The following is a 16,801-nucleotide window of genomic DNA, read 5'->3' as shown; positions in this document are numbered from 1 at the left end:
TAGCTCCAGGGGCAACTATTGTTGAAGAATCCTCGTTCTTCTTCAGAGTTTTTTCTAGCCGCAAATGGCTATTTAAATCTAAATTAAATTAAAAATTCAGTTCCTCAGAGGCACTAGCCACATTTCAAGGGCTCAAAAGCCAGCTATAGTGGAGACTACTATATTGGAGAGTACAGATGTAGAACATTTCTATAACTACAGAAATGTGATGCTCTAGAAAAAGACCATAGTTCCATGTAAAGGAGAGACCTTAACATACAGGAGTGAGAATTAGTGGCTGGTGGGCCAGAGTCAGCCTGCAGACATGTTAAGTTTGGTCCACACAGAGTTTTAAAATCAAGAAATGGCATTAGGAAAGACTTTGGGGAAGAAGGGAACTTAACTTGGATCTTGAAATGCATTAGGAGTGATCAGACGAAAAATGGTTAAAGGACATTCTAGAAATGGGGACTATATTGCGAAGGCATGGCACCAGTGCATTTACTGGAACTGCAAGTAGGTCAGAGCAGCTGTGGCGTATACATGGGGAAGTAAAAAGTAAGGAGACCACAGTGACAGGTCACAATTCTGAAGGATGCTTTGAGCCATTCTAAGGAGTCTGAGAGTGTCGGTGAAGTGAGTTCACCAGGGAGAACACTAGGTAAAGCCTGCATCTTGACTCTTCCCGGGGCATGTAAAGATGATTCAGAGGAGGGCTCAGCTGGAGGCATGGAACCCAGTTAGGAGATGACAGCTATGATCCCACTATGAGATGGGAGCTTCTCCTAGGCTGTGGCTATGAAGATGCTGGAAGGAGGGCATTTGATCAGAGCAGTAGAAGAAAAGAGATGAGGAAGGCACTTTTAACTGGGAAGATCCTTCTTAATCTTAAGGCTGAGCTCAGCTGACATCTGTATGTTTGAGAGTCAGGAGGAGGAGGTGGCGTGAGAAACAACCGCTAGTTAAGGCAGAAGAATGATTCTAAACACTCGCATTGGTGAGGTAGAGGTGTGAGGTATTTCTTCAGTTATTTGAAAACTTAAACAACTTGGCCTGCAGTATAATCTCACTCTGATGTCCTTGAATGTGTGCCCCAGACAAGCTATGGGGCCTGCCCATGGAACACGAAGGGTGAACGTGGGGAGTGATGGGGAAGGCATCTGGGGAAGGTCTGGGCTGCCCTGATTAGGTGACTCTGATAGTGACCGTCCCTGGCATAAATGTATAATAAATACCAATTCCATCTCTACTTCTGTGAGCTCTGTGCCCGGGATGAGTCCTAGGCCACCCTCAGTTTCCAAGTCTATAAAATGAAGGAATGGGTTACATGAACTGCATGGGCTCATTCTTTTAAAGGATATTATTTAAGATCTGAACAGGCAGACAGGAGAGCTTAGTGAGTAAAATGCAGGCTCTGAGGTCAGACAACTTGAGACTAAATTCTTCCATTCACTAGCTGTGAGTCTGTGGACAAGTTATCTGAGTTCCCTGAGCCTCAGCTTCCTCATCTGTAAAATGGGGACAATAATAGAACATATCTCAAAGGGCCAGTGGGAAAGTTAGAGGAAATAATGGGGAAATAATAAAATGTACTGAAGATGTGTTAGCTATTCTAACCATTTTATGCAAAATCCCAATGAGCACAATTTCAGATGCTTACTAATTATTTTATCCTGCTAACTGGGGAGGATGAAAGAATAGAAAGGCATGGGCTTTGGAGCAAGGGAGATCCAGGTTCTAAGGCGGGCTCTGCCTCCTACCAGCTGTGGGACTCAGGCAAGCTGCTGCTTCAACACACTGAGCCTCAGTTTCCTCATCGATAGACCAGAAAAGAAGGAACTCTCAGGGAGCGGTGTACATGAAGGAGACAGCCCACATAAGCTGCCTGGTGCCATCCTTGATGAGTAGAGGTAGTCAGTGCTTATTTGTTCCATTCCTTTGTACACAGGTTCGTTTGCCCTGGATCATTACCCTAAAGGTAGAAAAGAAATTTCTTTTATAGAAAAGAAATTTCTTTTATAGAAAAGAAATTGTGTTTAGGTACAGCAGACCAAAACAAGAAGACACTCCTCTGCATACCTCAATTTCCTTCCCTGATGCTTAAAAAGTCAGTACTAAATAGATTTTGTAAGCAGGCAGGTTCTGGAGAGGAAGCATTCTCTGTCAGAAGATATAGTCGCTCTGCCGGGACGTAGTTTCTCCCACAGACATCAAGGACAACGTAATGGAGGAGGGTTTTAAAATAAAACAATGTTAACCTCCTTTTAGAGGACCTCGCCTAACACCAATGGTATAGCTGAGCGTGCTCTGGTTAAGTCGATAGAACACGTGATAAAATCTGTTGATGACCATTTGGAGTTTTTTTTTTTACTGCTACAAGTTTTATATTTAAAAATATAGTGTAACTTAAAAAATAAGGAGAAGGCAGCAATGTGGCGGTGGTGTAGGCAGTACATAGGCATTGGATGATTCTGTTTATAACATTAATGCACACTGTATCCATTTACCGATAGAGAAGTTAGGCTGGGAAAAGCTAAGATCCGATCAGAGAGGTAATGCAGTCATGCCTGTTCATTTGTCTGTCTTCTGATAAGGCTGTCGGTCTCCTAACCTCAGAGACAGCCTCCTGTCTCATCTACTCAGTGCCTACCTAAGATAGAAAGACAGCAGATAATGGGGGAGGAAGGATGGAGGAGGGCCCCAGGGCTGAACATGACATTCTTGTGCCCATGAAAGAATGTGCCCAGCCCCCAGCAGGATGGAGACAGTGACAAGGTCCCTCTCTCACACGCGCCTCCCCGCTCCCATTCACTGGCTAATCCCTGTCCAGCTGCCCAGTCCTCCCCACATGAAAAGTGGGTCCTCTCCACCGACCGCCACTCCTCTTCCCTAGTGTGAACCCAGGACACTTGACTTTTGGCTCAGCTCCATGTAAAAACCATCATGGGACCTTTGACAAACACTTCGCCAGCGCCTTGCTTTCCTTGTTGGTAAAAGTGGGGATAATTCTTCTTGGCTACTACCCAGACGACCGTGAAGTACAATTAAAATAAAACTTGTAAAACTGTCGGGCGGAGGACATGCCTGAGAAGTGGGGAGACCCTGCTGTGCCCTCAAATTCTTGTTTCCCCCTCACATGCCTGGTTCTACACGGAGGCCTGAGTCCTGAGACCCATGTTCTGGCGTCTCCCTGGCTTCTCAGGTGACAGGACAGAACTTTGGACGGTTTGGTTCTTGGTTCAAGGAGGCTGGCTTTTTTTTAAATTTTAACATCTTTATTGGAGTATAATGCTTTACAATGGTGTGTTAGCTTCTGCTGTATAACAAAGTGAATCAGCTATACGTATACATATATCCCCATATCCCCTCCCTCTTGCGTCTCCCTCCCACCCTCCCTATCCCACCCCTCTAGGTGGTTACAAAGCACCGAGCTGATCTCCCTGTGCTATGCGGCTGCTTCCCACTAGCTATCTATTTTACGTTTGGTAGTGTATATATGTCCATGCCACTCTCTCACTTTGGCTGACTTTTAAAGGATGAGTTTTGTTCCTTTAAAGAAGGGTGACACGCAGAGCGAGAGCAAGTTTAGGACTGAGAATGTGGGCTGGGAGGCTGGCCAGGGGTCACAGAGGTGGTGTCAGAGGACAGAAAGGCTTTGAGGAGCCGGAGAGGGCAGCGTGGAGCAAACGCAGACTTCTGCCCAATTCTGGGCGTGGGAGAGACCAGTGTGCCCCTGAAACAGAGTCAGGGGAGCAACTCCCCGCCTCCCCCCAAGCCCCCCGCCTCGTGGGAGACAGGGGAAGCGCATCTAAAGCTCAGGCTATGCAAGTTTTGGTAAGAAATACATTTAAGTTGTGTGCTGGTACATGTGACAGCACAGGCAACAAGAATAGAGTGTTCACGAAATAATATTGGCTCTTACTGTGTGCTGTGGGCTCTGATAGCGTCTATCTGCTCTGTTTCCTTCCTCTCTCCCTCCTTCCTCCCTGACTTCCTTTCTGCCTGCCTGTCTTTCTTTCATAGCTTCCTTCTTCTGTGTGATCAGCAAAGTTGACTTCAAGACCCACCTCAAGACCCTCCACCCACAGCTGCTGAAGTATAGGGACCATTGAAAGGGAGCCCCAGGTCTCCTGGGAGAATCCTACAGGGACCACGTCAAGACAGACCCAGACCCCGTATTCTGCTCCTGCTGCCCTACCTCATTCGCCCTCCTCTTCCTCCATCTCCTTTTCCTTGTCCTCTTCCTCCATTTTTTTGTTTTTAAAAAACAATTCCAGGGGCTTCCCTGGTGGCGCAGTGGTTGAGAGTCCGCCTGCCGATGCAGGGGACACGGGTTCGTGCCCCGGTCCGGGAAGATCCCACATGCCGCGGAGCGGCTGGGCACGTGAGCCATGGCCGCTGAGCCTGCGCGTCCGGAGCCTGTGCTCCGCAACGGGAGAGGCCACAGCAGGGAGAGGCCCGCGTACAGAAAAAAAAAAAAAAAAAACAATTCCAAGAATACCAGAATGACAGGAGTGATTTCACAACCTTTGCAGACGGTAGGAATCACCCATGTTACCAGGGTGCTTGTGTTACTGCCACACCCCACCCGCACTCCGAGGCATCTCTCTTGGAGGCTCCGATGGGTTATGTCACCAGTGGGCTCAGTGTCTGTAACATGTTATCTCTATGGTCAGGCCGATCACGGATTCTCTAAGTAGGGCCAACCCTCTTGTTTTGCTGGCGAAGAGGAATCCAGGCCAAGGGTGGGGCGGGCAAATGCCTTGCCTGAGGTCACACTGCCCTTGGGCAGGGTGCTGCAGTCAAACTCAACAAGGACCCACCGTCCCACCCTCCGTACCTTCTAACATCACCAGAAGAGGCCTTCAACTGAGAAGTCAAAGACCAGCCCCCATCACACAGCAAGCTAAGGGATGCAACAGGGCTGCAACCCAGGTCATGGCAGGATTCTGTCTCCTGCCATGGCCTGACTTCCTGTGGAAAATTTCACTCCACTTCTGGGGCTAAAACAGACGAAGCAGAGAGAACTGTGTCTACCAGCTGCCCAGCCCCCTCTGCCTTTACCCCTGGTGCTGAGTATGGCCTGGGGTTTGTGGGGAAGAGGGGGAATGAGTCACCTCTGACCACTCACTGTCACTTGGTCCTCTGGGGAGGTGGGAGTCGGGGACAACCTTGAAGGTTTGCACACAGAGGTGGCAACAACCTCCTGCTCTGTCCACCAGCACCGCTACCCTCTGCACTCACCCCCAGCAGTGGTCCCAGCTGGCTGGGAAGGTTGCCCTGAGGCCCCCCAAAGCAGGAGGCCCTGGGCGCCCATGTTTGCTGCAGGCTGGGCTGCCAACCCCTCTGTGGCTCTGCTTGCTCTCAGCTCTGTGCTGCTTCTCTGTGTGTTCTGTGGTTTGACATTTCCTTCCTTCACCAGTTAAGAGCCCAGCAGCTTCCAGCCTAGCTGCTGAAGATACCAGTAAGCAGAGGAGCCGCAGAGAGCAGGAGGTCTTTTCAGGATCAAAGCAGCTGTGCGAGCCCTTCAGGGCCTCCCCCTCCCCCCTCCCCCACCCCCTCCCCCCGCTACATTCTGCAGGGATGTGCTGCCCAGCATCCCCCAGTTCAGGTCTTGCTGAAAAGTCACCTCCTCACAGAGGCTTGCTCATTTTCGATTGCAACCGCACCCCACCTATGCACTCCCCCCTCACCCAGCTCGCACCTCTGCTGCATGTGTGTACGCACAGCTCTCATCTAGAATTTCACTTCCTTAAATGTTCGTTGTTTATTGTCTGTCTCTCTCCGCTAGCAAGTAAGCTCCTGGAGAGCAGGGATCTCTGTTTTGTTCACTGAGGCACCTTGAGCCCCAGCGGAGCTCCTGGCACTTAGAAGCCCTTGAGTGCGCGCTGTTGAATGAAGGTGTGACTGAATGGGGATGAGTGCTGCAGCCATCACAGACGCACCTGGCCAGGGTGTGGGACACCGCACGTCAGAGGAGGGAGGAGAGGGACTCCCACCAGCTTCTCAAAACCATCGCTTAAAGGAAACAGAAGAACCAGGAATAGGCGTTCTGGAGGTGTGATCAGGAGGCCACTGGGAAGCCCCATCCCCAAGCATCTCCCAGTGAAGTGTGAAATCCCAACAATGGCATTATGATGGAAGATTAAACGCTGCCCTCCCTCCTTCTCTGTCCTCTAAAGTTCCCAGTGGATTTATTAACAATTCATTTATCCTGTCACTCTAATGAGTTAAAGGGTTCCGAGCAGCAGGTCCCGGGGAGCAAGGAGAAGTGGGGGGACTGGGGGCCTGGGGGTTGATGGGAGAAGCAAGAAGTGGTAGATGCCAAGACTACTTCTGCTAACTGAGCAATTTTGTTTTAGGCTAAACTTGTTACCTTGAGGTGGTCATTTCAGCAGAAGCAGTGTAGACCCCAGGTCATTTCCAGAGGGGCGGCAGGCTCGTTCACTCCCAGGGGGCTTCTGGCATCAGGGGCATGGACACGGGATGTGGCGTGTTGAAAGTGTGCTGCTGTGGAAACCAGGGAGCCTGGCTTCTGGGGCTGGTGCGTGTGGTGGGGAGAGGGTGGCCTTCATCACTAACCCGCGGTGCAGGCCGGTCCCTTCCCCCGTCTGGGTCTCTGTGGTGCCATCTGTAAAATGATGTTGGACTAGATCACCTCTGAGCCTCCTCCAGCTGCCCCAGATCTCTAGGGAACATGAGCCTGTTTACTGATGAGGGCTCCCTTGGTCACAGCAATGGTGTGAAGGGAGGCTGGAGCTTACTGCTAGGGCGTGCCAGAGGTGCCGTCCCACTCACAAAGGCCCTTCCTGTCCTGGGGTTTGGGGATTTGCTAGTTTACAACATCCAAGGAATAAGAGGGTCCTGGCCAAGGGTGGCCTCCGGGCATGGGTGATTCAGGGAGTCTCCCACTCTGCAGGCTGGGCCTAGATCGGGAACACTTCACCAAGTGTTTATAAGAATCCATGTCATGAACATTTTTTTTCCAAAATCTTCAGTTAGTTAAAAACTTACTGAGTTTCATGAGATTCCAATTCTGTCACATCCCTGGATATTTCCTGAATGTTTATAGTAATTTGGTTAATATTAACCTTTTGCCATTCTAAGATTGCTAAAGAAAGATGGAAAGATGTTATTTCTTAGTTCTTGCTTGGGTTTAAGAGAGTTTTTTTTAAAATAACTTTAAATCATTTCACAGAACTTCAATCCCATTTTGAAGGAAAAGAAATTGTTGTTGACAGAGCTTTAGAAATTAGGATTAAGCTGCCCATAACCTTGCTGTCAGGCAGTGGAGCAAGCAATAAAATAATGACATGTGAGCCTTATCGTGGACAAGGTCAGTCCCAGACCTCCCCACCAGAATCCGTTAAAAGAGCATTTCATTTATTGATTTATTTGTTTGCTTGTATAAAAGTAAAAATGGGTCTCTTTCATTCTAAATGTGACTTAGAAATTACATAATTTTGGTCTGTTGACACTGCCCTTGACTTAATTAGTTAAGAAGAGCTATAAAAAAAAAAAAAAAAAAGAAAAAAGAATCCATGTCACCAAGAAGGAGTCAGGGAGCAGAGAACGGAAGGAGATTTCAGACCCAAGAAGCGCACGGGAGCTCTTGTCAAGAGTTATGCAGCGAGCAGCTGATTCCTCCAGGTCTCGGAGATGGCTTGAAGATTCTTAGAGGTTAGATATCACTACAGGGATGCCAAACCCAGAGTCAGGAGACCTCAGCCCCGGGGAATACTAACGCAATAAAATACGCAGCGGTCATGTCCAGATCATAAGGCTGCAGGATTTCAGAGGAAGAGGAGCCAGGCGTGAGCTGACCAGTCTCCACAGAGGGGCTCTGAGCTAGGCCGAGGCCCCAGCAGAGAGCTTCCTGAGCAGGGACTGGTAGGGGGATGGAGGTGACAAGCTCTTCAGGAAGCGAGGAGCAGAGGCCCCACGGGGAGGGGACTGGCTGGAGGCCAAAGGAACAGAGGCTGGCCAATACTGGCCCAGGTTCCTGAGGTCACACAGATCAGGGAACTTCAGGGTTCCGTAGGAGGAAGTTTGGGCCAGCGGGGAGATGATTGTTTTGTCACCTCCCCTGTCCCTTTATCTTGTAGGATTCTCAGTAAGTTGAGTCAAGAAATCAACAAGAATGAAGAGAGAAGGAGCATTTTCACACGCAAGTGAGTGGGGCAGCTGAGGGCCTGGTGTCACTTTAATGAAATGCAAGGAATTTTCAAACCCAAGTCTAACTTTAAATGGGAGTCACGGGACTGGTTTGGCCCCCATTTCTGATCCGCAGTGATCCTTCAGTCCAGGAGTCCCCCCGCCCCTCTGTCCTGCATCCTGCCCTGTGTCTGGGACATCAGGGGAACTTCCCCTAGAGAGTCAGACAGTCACAAGCTCCCAGTTGTGCCACCAGCATGGCTTTGGTGGTCTCCAGAATTTTCGGGTAGTCTGGCCCTGGTTTCAGAGCAACAAGGACCGCGATCCTGGGTGGTGAGACATACCCTCCCCCGGGGGCTCGCCTTGCAGGGCTGGACTGAGGAAAGAGGGAGATCTCCCTAAGTCAGTAGGGCCATTAATGCAATGCTGTTTGTCTTTACAGACCCCAAGTCCAGCGGTTTCCTGAGGAAACAGGTAAAGGTCTCAGGGGTGAGAGCAATGGCTTTAGGAGGTGACAGGCGCTTTGGTTCTTCTGTCTGCTGGTCCAGATTGAGGGGAGGAGAGATGTCACTATGCCGGGACACCTGGCTATGGCCCCTTCTCAGCTGGGACCCTCTGCAGAGACACAGTGAGGGACTCTGTGGGGTGCATGGAATGACCCAGGCCGGGCTTTGAACTGAGCACCTAAGCAGAGCCAGCCCTCCTGCTTCTGAGTCTTTAAAGCAATTATTCAGTTGTTAAATTGCACTTCCTGTCAAAATGCAGATTCCTGGGTCCCACTCAGTCCTGCTGAATCAGAAGCTCTAGGGATAGGGCCCAGGGTATCTGCATATTTTAAAGCACTCTCAAGTGACTTTTATGCATGTGAAAGGCTAAGAACCACCGCCTCTGTCTGGCAGAATGAGCCCCTCAAGTAGAAATTCTAGAGCTGATACTGAATTGTTAACCCCCAGGTATGTAGCATGAAGGCCTGGCATGGGGCAGTGGTGGGGAAGGATCCCGGAGTGGGGAGCGGCTCTGACGTTCCTTCTTGCGGCTTCTTTTGGTACCGATGCTGGTGTTATCCTCTTCCACAGAAAGCCATGAAGAAGACAACGGAGGCTGGTCATCCTTTGTGAGTATGGGGTGGGCCGTTCTTCCACCTTACAGCTGTTTCCAGAGCGCCTTTGTCATAAGCAACCAGCATGATGCTGAAAGGAGCAAGGCCCTGATAGAGCCACCCAGGGGTCAGATGATGTGCTCTGTGAAGGCCAGAGCCTTCTAGTAACTTTCTGGCTTTGCGATCCACGGGGTCTCTGGCCTCATCTACTCCCCTCTGCCGTTGTAGCACGAGAGCAGCTGTAGACGACACCTGAATCAATGGGCTTGGTTTTGTGCCACCAGCCCTTCACTTGACAAACAACAGACAGTGGGCTGGGCTTGGCCACGGGCTGTGGGGTGCTGACCACGCCGTTATCCACCGTGCATGCCTCCACAGCAGGGCCCTCCCCCAAACCCCTCCTCCACATGGTCTACACTAAAGTAGATTTAAAGTAGCCTTTCTCATAGGCTTAAGTGCCCACCGGTGACCCAGAGGGAAAGGGAGTTCGGAATTAACCATCAGCCCTGGAAAGACCTCAGGGATGGGCCGATCCAACTGGGTTTTATATTTGAGGGGTCATGATGACACCTTTGAGAGCCTGATGAATTCTGCACATCTTGTCCCCAGGAAACTGTATATGTAGTCACCACGCTTGAAGCCATACTCAGGCTAAGAACTCCATTACGGCTCGTAGCCCAGTCTGCTCATTTTACAGATGAAGCAGCCGAGCCCGCTGGAGAACGTGACTTATGTAGAGCCACACGTCTAGTTAGAGGCAGGCCAAGGACCCGGGTCGCCCACCCTCCGTCCAGGGGTCTTTCTGGTAAGCGGCTACCTCTAGTGCCTTTAGGAAGCAGGCACTAAACATCCCTTGTCCTGCTGGGATTCTGGTAAAAGAAAGCATTGAATTTGGAAAAGAAAAAAAAAAAAGTGCTAGCTAAGTCTGTGCTTTCTACATGAGAACAAAGGAATATGACAGATTAATTTTGTTCCAAAGGGAAAATAGACCAGTTTCTCCCCAAATGTTTACATTTTTAGGCAGAAGCTGCATCTTTGCTGCTGCTTGCCATGCAGTCCCTCCCGTGAGCTCAGCCTGAGGCTAGCCACCTCCATCTTCTCTGTAAACAGGGAGTCTCCACTAGCCACTGGCTACAACATTTGGGGTTCCATGAAGTGCCCAGCATTGCACAGGGCACTGGGGGTGGGGGGGGTGGGTGGAGATGAAGAACCCAATTCTATGAGCATTTTATAGCTTAGAAGGGCTTATGGGGTAAAGGCCTGGTGGAAATTCAGGAGCCACAGGGCTGGGATGTGCAGGCTGAGAGCTTGCAGGGAGCCCCTGTAGGTCTAGGGGGCAGTCGGCATGGGCTGCAGAGGCGCTGAGGCCGTGGTTCTGAAGTCCCTCCCGTTCATCAGGGGTTCCATCCTCTGTTCTCAAGTTATAGGAACACTGATGGCAGGACCAAGTCTTTTTTGGAGTTCGGGAAGGTACTCAACCTCGTCTTCCAATATTAGAAATATACATATTCTGCAAGTCAAAACATTAACACATGCATCTTTCACTTGAGCACCTTAGACAGGCTTCCTTAAGCCACCTAGTAAGGTTGTCAGGATTTCTAGGCTCTCAGTGGGCACCTTTCCTCGTCAAGTTGCAACCTCCTGTCGCTTCTTTCCACGCTGCCCTCGACTTTAGAGAAATGCCCTGGGCTCATTTAGGACCCACTTGACCTTGACCTGAGAGTGATAAGCTAGTCATTGCTTGGCAGCTGATGGTGCCACTTCTGCCTGGGAAATCATTACTGTAACTGTCCACTTCCATGGGTTGCTTCAAAGGCAATCACCCAGCCCCTAGGGCTTAATTTCCCTGAGACCCACAGAGAAGCATATGTAAAACACGATAAATAATTTAAAATTTAGGAAGAGTCTCTTCCAAGACAGCAGCTTCACACTCAGTGCCAGATGTCACGAATAATAAGCTGTTGTTTTTATACACTCAGCTCTCAGCAAAGGGACTAGCCCAGCCCTGACTATCCCCTCTCAGGCACAACTTAACCTGCCTTCTAGTTAACAGGCTTTGGTTATCTGGTTTCCCCATTAGGGAAGAAAGTTTCGAGCACAGGCACCCTAAGAACAGAACTGACAATTAACTAGGGGCATCACAAACACTCCTGAGGTTTAGTCTTCCTCTTGGCAATGTCTGGAGCAAAAAAACGTGTTTACTCAAAACAGCGGGCTCTCCCATCCCTCTGTTCCTGTATTCTCCAAAAGCAGTTTGTTCTGCTTTTCTCTGTTATGCAAAAAAAAAATGTAGAGAACAATGCACTTGCCTAGCGGTCTGAAGACCTTGATGGGGGTCCCACGTCTGCATCTTGCTGGTCCTGGGATTTTGTACTCCCTGAGCTCAGTATTCCTCATGTGTAGTGGGAGGGCCATGCTAGTGCTGACTGCCCCCAAGTGAGGACCCCTGTGAGGCTTGGTAGAGAGAGAGTAGATGCGGGCACGCCTACTGCCAAGGGACCTCTACACACCGCGTTGTCCCCATCACCGTGTTGGCAGGATGAAGATGACTATGAAAGTCCCGATGATGATCAGTATGGGGAGGATGATGGTGACTATGAGTCCCCCAATGAAGAGGAAGTGGCCCCCGTGGAAGATGACGCCGATTATGAGCCGCCACCCTCCAACAATGAGGAGGCTCTGCAGAACTCCATCCTGCCTGCCAAGCCTTTCTCCAACCCCAGCTCCATATACATAGGTAAGGGCCCTGGCAGCCCAGCCCCCAGCCCCCACTGATGTAGGGGAGGCCAATGCCCATGGAGCAGAAAGCTTGGCATGCTGATGCCAGCTAACCTGCTGTGTGGCTTTGGGCGAGTGACTCCACCTCTCTGGGCCTTAACTTCCTCATCTTTGAAATAGGACAATAACAATACAGACCACATAGGTTCGCTGTGAGGATCAATAATATTTATGATTTGCGGACAAATATTTATGATTGCAGACAAATCATTGCTGATGGTGGATGATACTGAACTGCCAGTTAAGGGTATTTGGAAGAAATAGCTTATTTTGAGTGTTACTTTGGTACTCAAGAGGACTTTCCTGTTCCTCCCCATCTTTGACCAATTCATGATTAGGTGGCACCACTACACACAGACTGTCAGAATAAATATAACAATATTGAATGTGGTTTGGCCATAACTTTAAAATCTTTAAACAGTATTCAAGATTTTCATTGTCTATCTGCTCCTGTCAGCCCTTTTCTACCTCATTCATTTATTCATTCATCCATTCAACAAAAATTATTGGTCTTCTATTATGAGCCAGGCATCATTCTAAATGCTGAAATTTAAAATCATCCGGAAAGAAGACACAGCCCTTGCCTCACAGGGCTTACACTCTAGCAGTGGTGGTAACAGAAAGTAGGCACATACACACTTGCATAATATCAAGGAGTGAGCTAGAAAGTTGATGATCCATATCACAAAAATTAATACCACTAATCTTTTAGGCTGTATAACACGTGGCAATTTTAAAGCCCTTTCACGCTTTGTCGACATTTCATTTTGTGTTTTGAAGCACCCTGCGTGATACAGGCAACAATTATCAAGCCTGTTTCATATATAGACCCTGAGAAGAAACAGGTAACTAAGTCGTTGAGTGCCTCATACATGCCAGTTATGAGCATACAGAAGGAACGAGACGGTAGACAGGCCTCACCCTAAAGAATTCATAGTCCAGGCAACGTCAAACAAATGAGTCACAAAATGACTTAATTAAACCATGATATATACTCAGGAAGACAAGCGCAGGAGATGAGGCTGGGACATATGCCTGATCTGGACTTGCTTCCCTGAGGATATGATATTTAATCTGAAACTTAAAGGGTGAATAGGAGTTGGCTAAGTGAGCATAGATGTGGGAAGGAAAGAGCATTCTAAGCAGTAGAAATGGCCGTGCAAAAGCCCTGAGGCTGAAAGGAGCATGACAGGTCAGAGGAGCTGACAGATGGCCAGAGTGGGTGCATTGGTATGAGATTAGACCAGGCTTGCTGGGTTCTGAGCCCCGTTCTCTGTGGAAGAGTGTTGCTTCCCCAGGACTGGGGCTAGGGTGAGGCAAAATAGGCACCCAGGGCACAAAAGGTAAGAATGCTGTCACTTCCTCACAGTCCTGGCCTGGTCTTTCCCTGGCAAAGGGATGGAACACTGCCAGCCTATCTATCTGTCCCGGGGATACTTCTGTGATGACCAGAAGAATGTGAGTTTTTGTTAAGAGTCTGTGGTTTGGTTACAGGAGTCGGTGACTGGCTCCTCCCTTTAAGAAAGGAGGAAGTGGGAGGGGGGAGGACAACCCAGAGCATTTGTGAGGGGAAGGAAGGGGACCTAGAACAGGATCTTCAAGAGCCATGACAGTGGATTTCACCTTGCCCGGGCAGCTGGGTGTGCCTGAGTGTATGTGTCTCTGTGTGTGTCTGTGTGTGCATGTGTGTACATATGCATGTGTGCATTTGTGTGTCTGTACACGTTTACTTCTTTACAATTTTGTCTGAAAACACTCCCTCACGGTAATGGCTGAGTTAATTACTAAGAAGCCTTTTTTCATGCTTTCATCAACAAAACCTTTGATGAATACCTGTTCCCCAGAGGTAAGGTGAGTGTTGCTCCGAAGTATAAGAGTAAGACAAACTGGACAGGTACAGAGAAGGCAAAGGGCCAAGGACTCCCCACCCTGTACGACCCAGGTGTGGACACATCCCTGCCACGCTGGCTGGGGCTGGCCTTGGTGCTGGGGGGAGTCTGTGGGATCCAGCGATATGGAGATGCCCCCAGCCGGCGCTGGATGGGTTCCTGGAGAGCCCTGGGTGTGGCCCACACTCGCCTAGATGTAGCATTTCTCCTTTCATTTTAATGCCTTTGCCTTTCCACAGACCGGCCCCATTCCGGGAAAGTGCAGCAGCCGCCCGTGCCCCCGCAGAGGCCGATGGCCGCCATCCTTCCTTTGTCCTCCGGCAGCCGGGCTCACTCGGTAGGCTCCGTACTTTCTGTTATGCCACTTTGTGTCCACTCGATGATTTCCTCTGCAGAGAGAAAAAACTATAGACATCTTTATCCAATTCTAGCCAGTAAGAAAAAGTTATATGTAGGCCAGGAAAATGCATTCCCAAGTACTCACAGTGGGCTTTCTGGAGGATGAAATACTAGTGATTTTTATACACATCATATTGCTTTTAATCATTGGTATTTTCTCTTTACCATAAACAATATAAGCTATTTGTATAATAAAAAGTCGCCTTCTAGTATTCATTGTGCTGTTTTTTCTGGCTTTTGAAATAAGTGAAAACTGTAAAATAAACTAATGGCACCCACTAGTATTTGGGTCCCCAGCCTTCCCTCCTGCAAGAAGACTTGCGCCACCTGCTGGCTAACATCTGAAATTCCACGGACAAAAGGTTTGAGACCCAAACGTGCAATGCCACGAACCCGGGGAGAGAGTGGCAGCAAACTCCCTTTCCTCTTTCTTCAAGCTTACAGTCTCAGATCCCGTGGTTCTACTTAACTAACAGGCACACCTCGTCTTATTGCATTTTGCTTTATTGCGTTTCACAGATATTGCATTTTTTTTTACAAATTGAAGATTTGTGGCAACTCTGCCGTGTCAGATGATGGTTAGCATTTTTTAGCAATATTTTAAAAGTAAGATATGCACATTGTTTTATTAGACATAATGCTATCGCACACTTAATAGACTTCATTATAGTGTAGATGTAACTTTTATATTCAGTGGGCAATAAAAAAATTTGTGTGACTAGTGTTAACGAAAATTCAATTAACAATCGAACCAAGAAGAAAAAAAGAGAATTTTATTTGAGCCAAACTGAGGATTATAACCTGGGAGACAGACTCTCAGAAGCTCTGAGAACTGCTCCACTGGTCAGGAGCTAGAGATTCAGATGTTTCATTCAGTTTCAGACAAAGAATCATGTATCATATTGACAGGTTAGTATTAAACACAAAGTTCATCAGAGATGTTTTGGTCAGGGGTGTACCTACAGAGTGAGCCTTTAGGTCAGTATGACTCCCTGACAGGATGAGAAAGAAATACTAACCTTCAAAGTCACAATGGTGGTTTCAGAAGAAAGGTACCATTTTTCTCAAAGTTTGTTTATATCCTCCTGCCTTGAGGAGGTCTGGTTAATGTATAATACAAATGCACATTGCACATTAGGAAAGGCCCATCACCAACGGAGGCATGTTATATGTGTTTCAGTTCTGACTTAGTTTGACTGTCCTGTCATAGAGAAATTTATGATTTTTCCTCATCACTAGGCTTCTTTTGATTTTTGCTTTATGGCGGTGGTCTGGAACCGAACCCGCGATATCTCTGAGGTAGGCTTGTATCCAGAGAGGCCCGGAGAAGTTCAGGATCAGAAGTCAATAGTTGGAAATGTGCTCTCTTCACAAAGGACCAGAGCGCTTTGACAGCTGTGGTGAATGCCGAGTGTCAGGGCTAGGAGGAGGGAGAGGACGTATTTTCCCCAAAGTTCACAATCCAGATCACACCACAGTTGGGACACCTCGTCTAAGAACAGACGGCTTCCTCCTGCTTTTGCAGTTTTATTACAAAGGGGGCTCATGGAGCTGAATTTATCTACACGTGCATTTTGCCCTTGAAATCTGTAGCGCTTCACCTCACTCTTGGGATGCAGAATTCATTCATTCAATCTACAGACATTTATTGAGCCGCAGTGCCCAGCAGTGTTCTAGCTGCTGGGAATAGAGTGTGAACAAGACAAATAAGATCCTTGCTTTCATAAAATTTTTATTTGGGTTAGGGGTAGATGGATGATAAACAAGTATAGAGATGTATAAACAAGGTAATTTGAGTAGTAACGTGTGGTTAGGGAGACAGAAGACCAGGGAACATGGTGGTAGGTGGGGAGGTGACATTGACCTGGACAGGATGAGCCAGTTGTGGTGAGAGCTGGGAAAACAACATCCCAGGCAGAGGAAAACACAAGTACAGAGATGCCAAAGAGTGCATAAGCTTGAGATTTTGCAGGAACTGCAGGAAGATACTTATGGTGAGAGTCCGGTGGGCACTGGAGAGAGGAGCGTACAAAGGTGTTGGACGGGTGGAGAGGGGGCAGCTCAGGCAGAGCTTTGCAGGCCATGGTGAGTTTTAGTTTTGTTCCTAATGTGATAGGAGCAACTAAAAAGCTTGGCAGGGGAGTGACATGCAGAACGCACTCTCACAGTGTGTGGAACAGGGAGCTCAGTTCAGGTGAGAAATGGACAGGTATATGTGTGAGTGGAACATGGGGATGGAGAAAAGTGAACAGCTTCACACCTATTTAGGGGGATAAAGCCCTCAGGGCTTGCTGATGGGTTGGAAATGCTTCCTAATACATGGATTTCTCTTAAAGCAGCCACTACCGCCACCCCAGCCCAACCACGAAGAGCCTAGCAGAAGTAGAAACCACAAAACAGCAAAGCGTAAGTATAGGGGCTGCCCTCTCTTGCCCACCAGTCCACCCACACCCCTGCCCCAGCCGACTGCTCTCTTCTTTGAACTGACTTCAGTGTTTCCCTT

At 48.5% G+C, this 16,801-nt stretch overlaps 1 protein-coding gene across 5 annotated transcripts in view; it reads left to right on the top strand.

Moving 5' to 3' along the window:
• Positions 1–16,801, top strand: part of LCP2 (lymphocyte cytosolic protein 2) — a 45,769-nt gene that overhangs the window by 11,638 nt on the left and 17,330 nt on the right. For 2 of the 5 annotated variants that reach the window (XM_029216159.1, XM_029216160.1), the window contains 6 exons: positions 8,085–8,150; positions 8,576–8,607; positions 9,210–9,247; positions 11,771–11,969; positions 14,139–14,236; positions 16,635–16,704. In XM_029216159.1, coding sequence (XP_029071992.1) covers positions 8,085–8,150; positions 8,576–8,607; positions 9,210–9,247; positions 11,771–11,969; positions 14,139–14,236; positions 16,635–16,704 — 503 coding nt within the window. Of the gene's footprint in view, positions 1–8,084; positions 8,151–8,575; positions 9,248–11,770; positions 11,970–14,138; positions 14,237–16,634; positions 16,705–16,801 lie in introns of all 5 variants that reach the window. The other 3 variants (XM_029216163.1, XM_029216162.1, XM_029216161.1) reach the window with 2 other exon arrangements.

This window comes from Monodon monoceros, unplaced genomic scaffold, assembly GCF_005190385.1.
Source record: "Monodon monoceros isolate NGI ecotype Baffin Bay Population unplaced genomic scaffold, NGI_Narwhal_1 Super_Scaffold_12, whole genome shotgun sequence".
In the NCBI taxonomy this organism is placed as follows: Eukaryota; Metazoa; Chordata; class Mammalia; order Artiodactyla; family Monodontidae; genus Monodon; species Monodon monoceros.
This window is presented reverse-complemented; position numbering and strand designations above follow the sequence as displayed.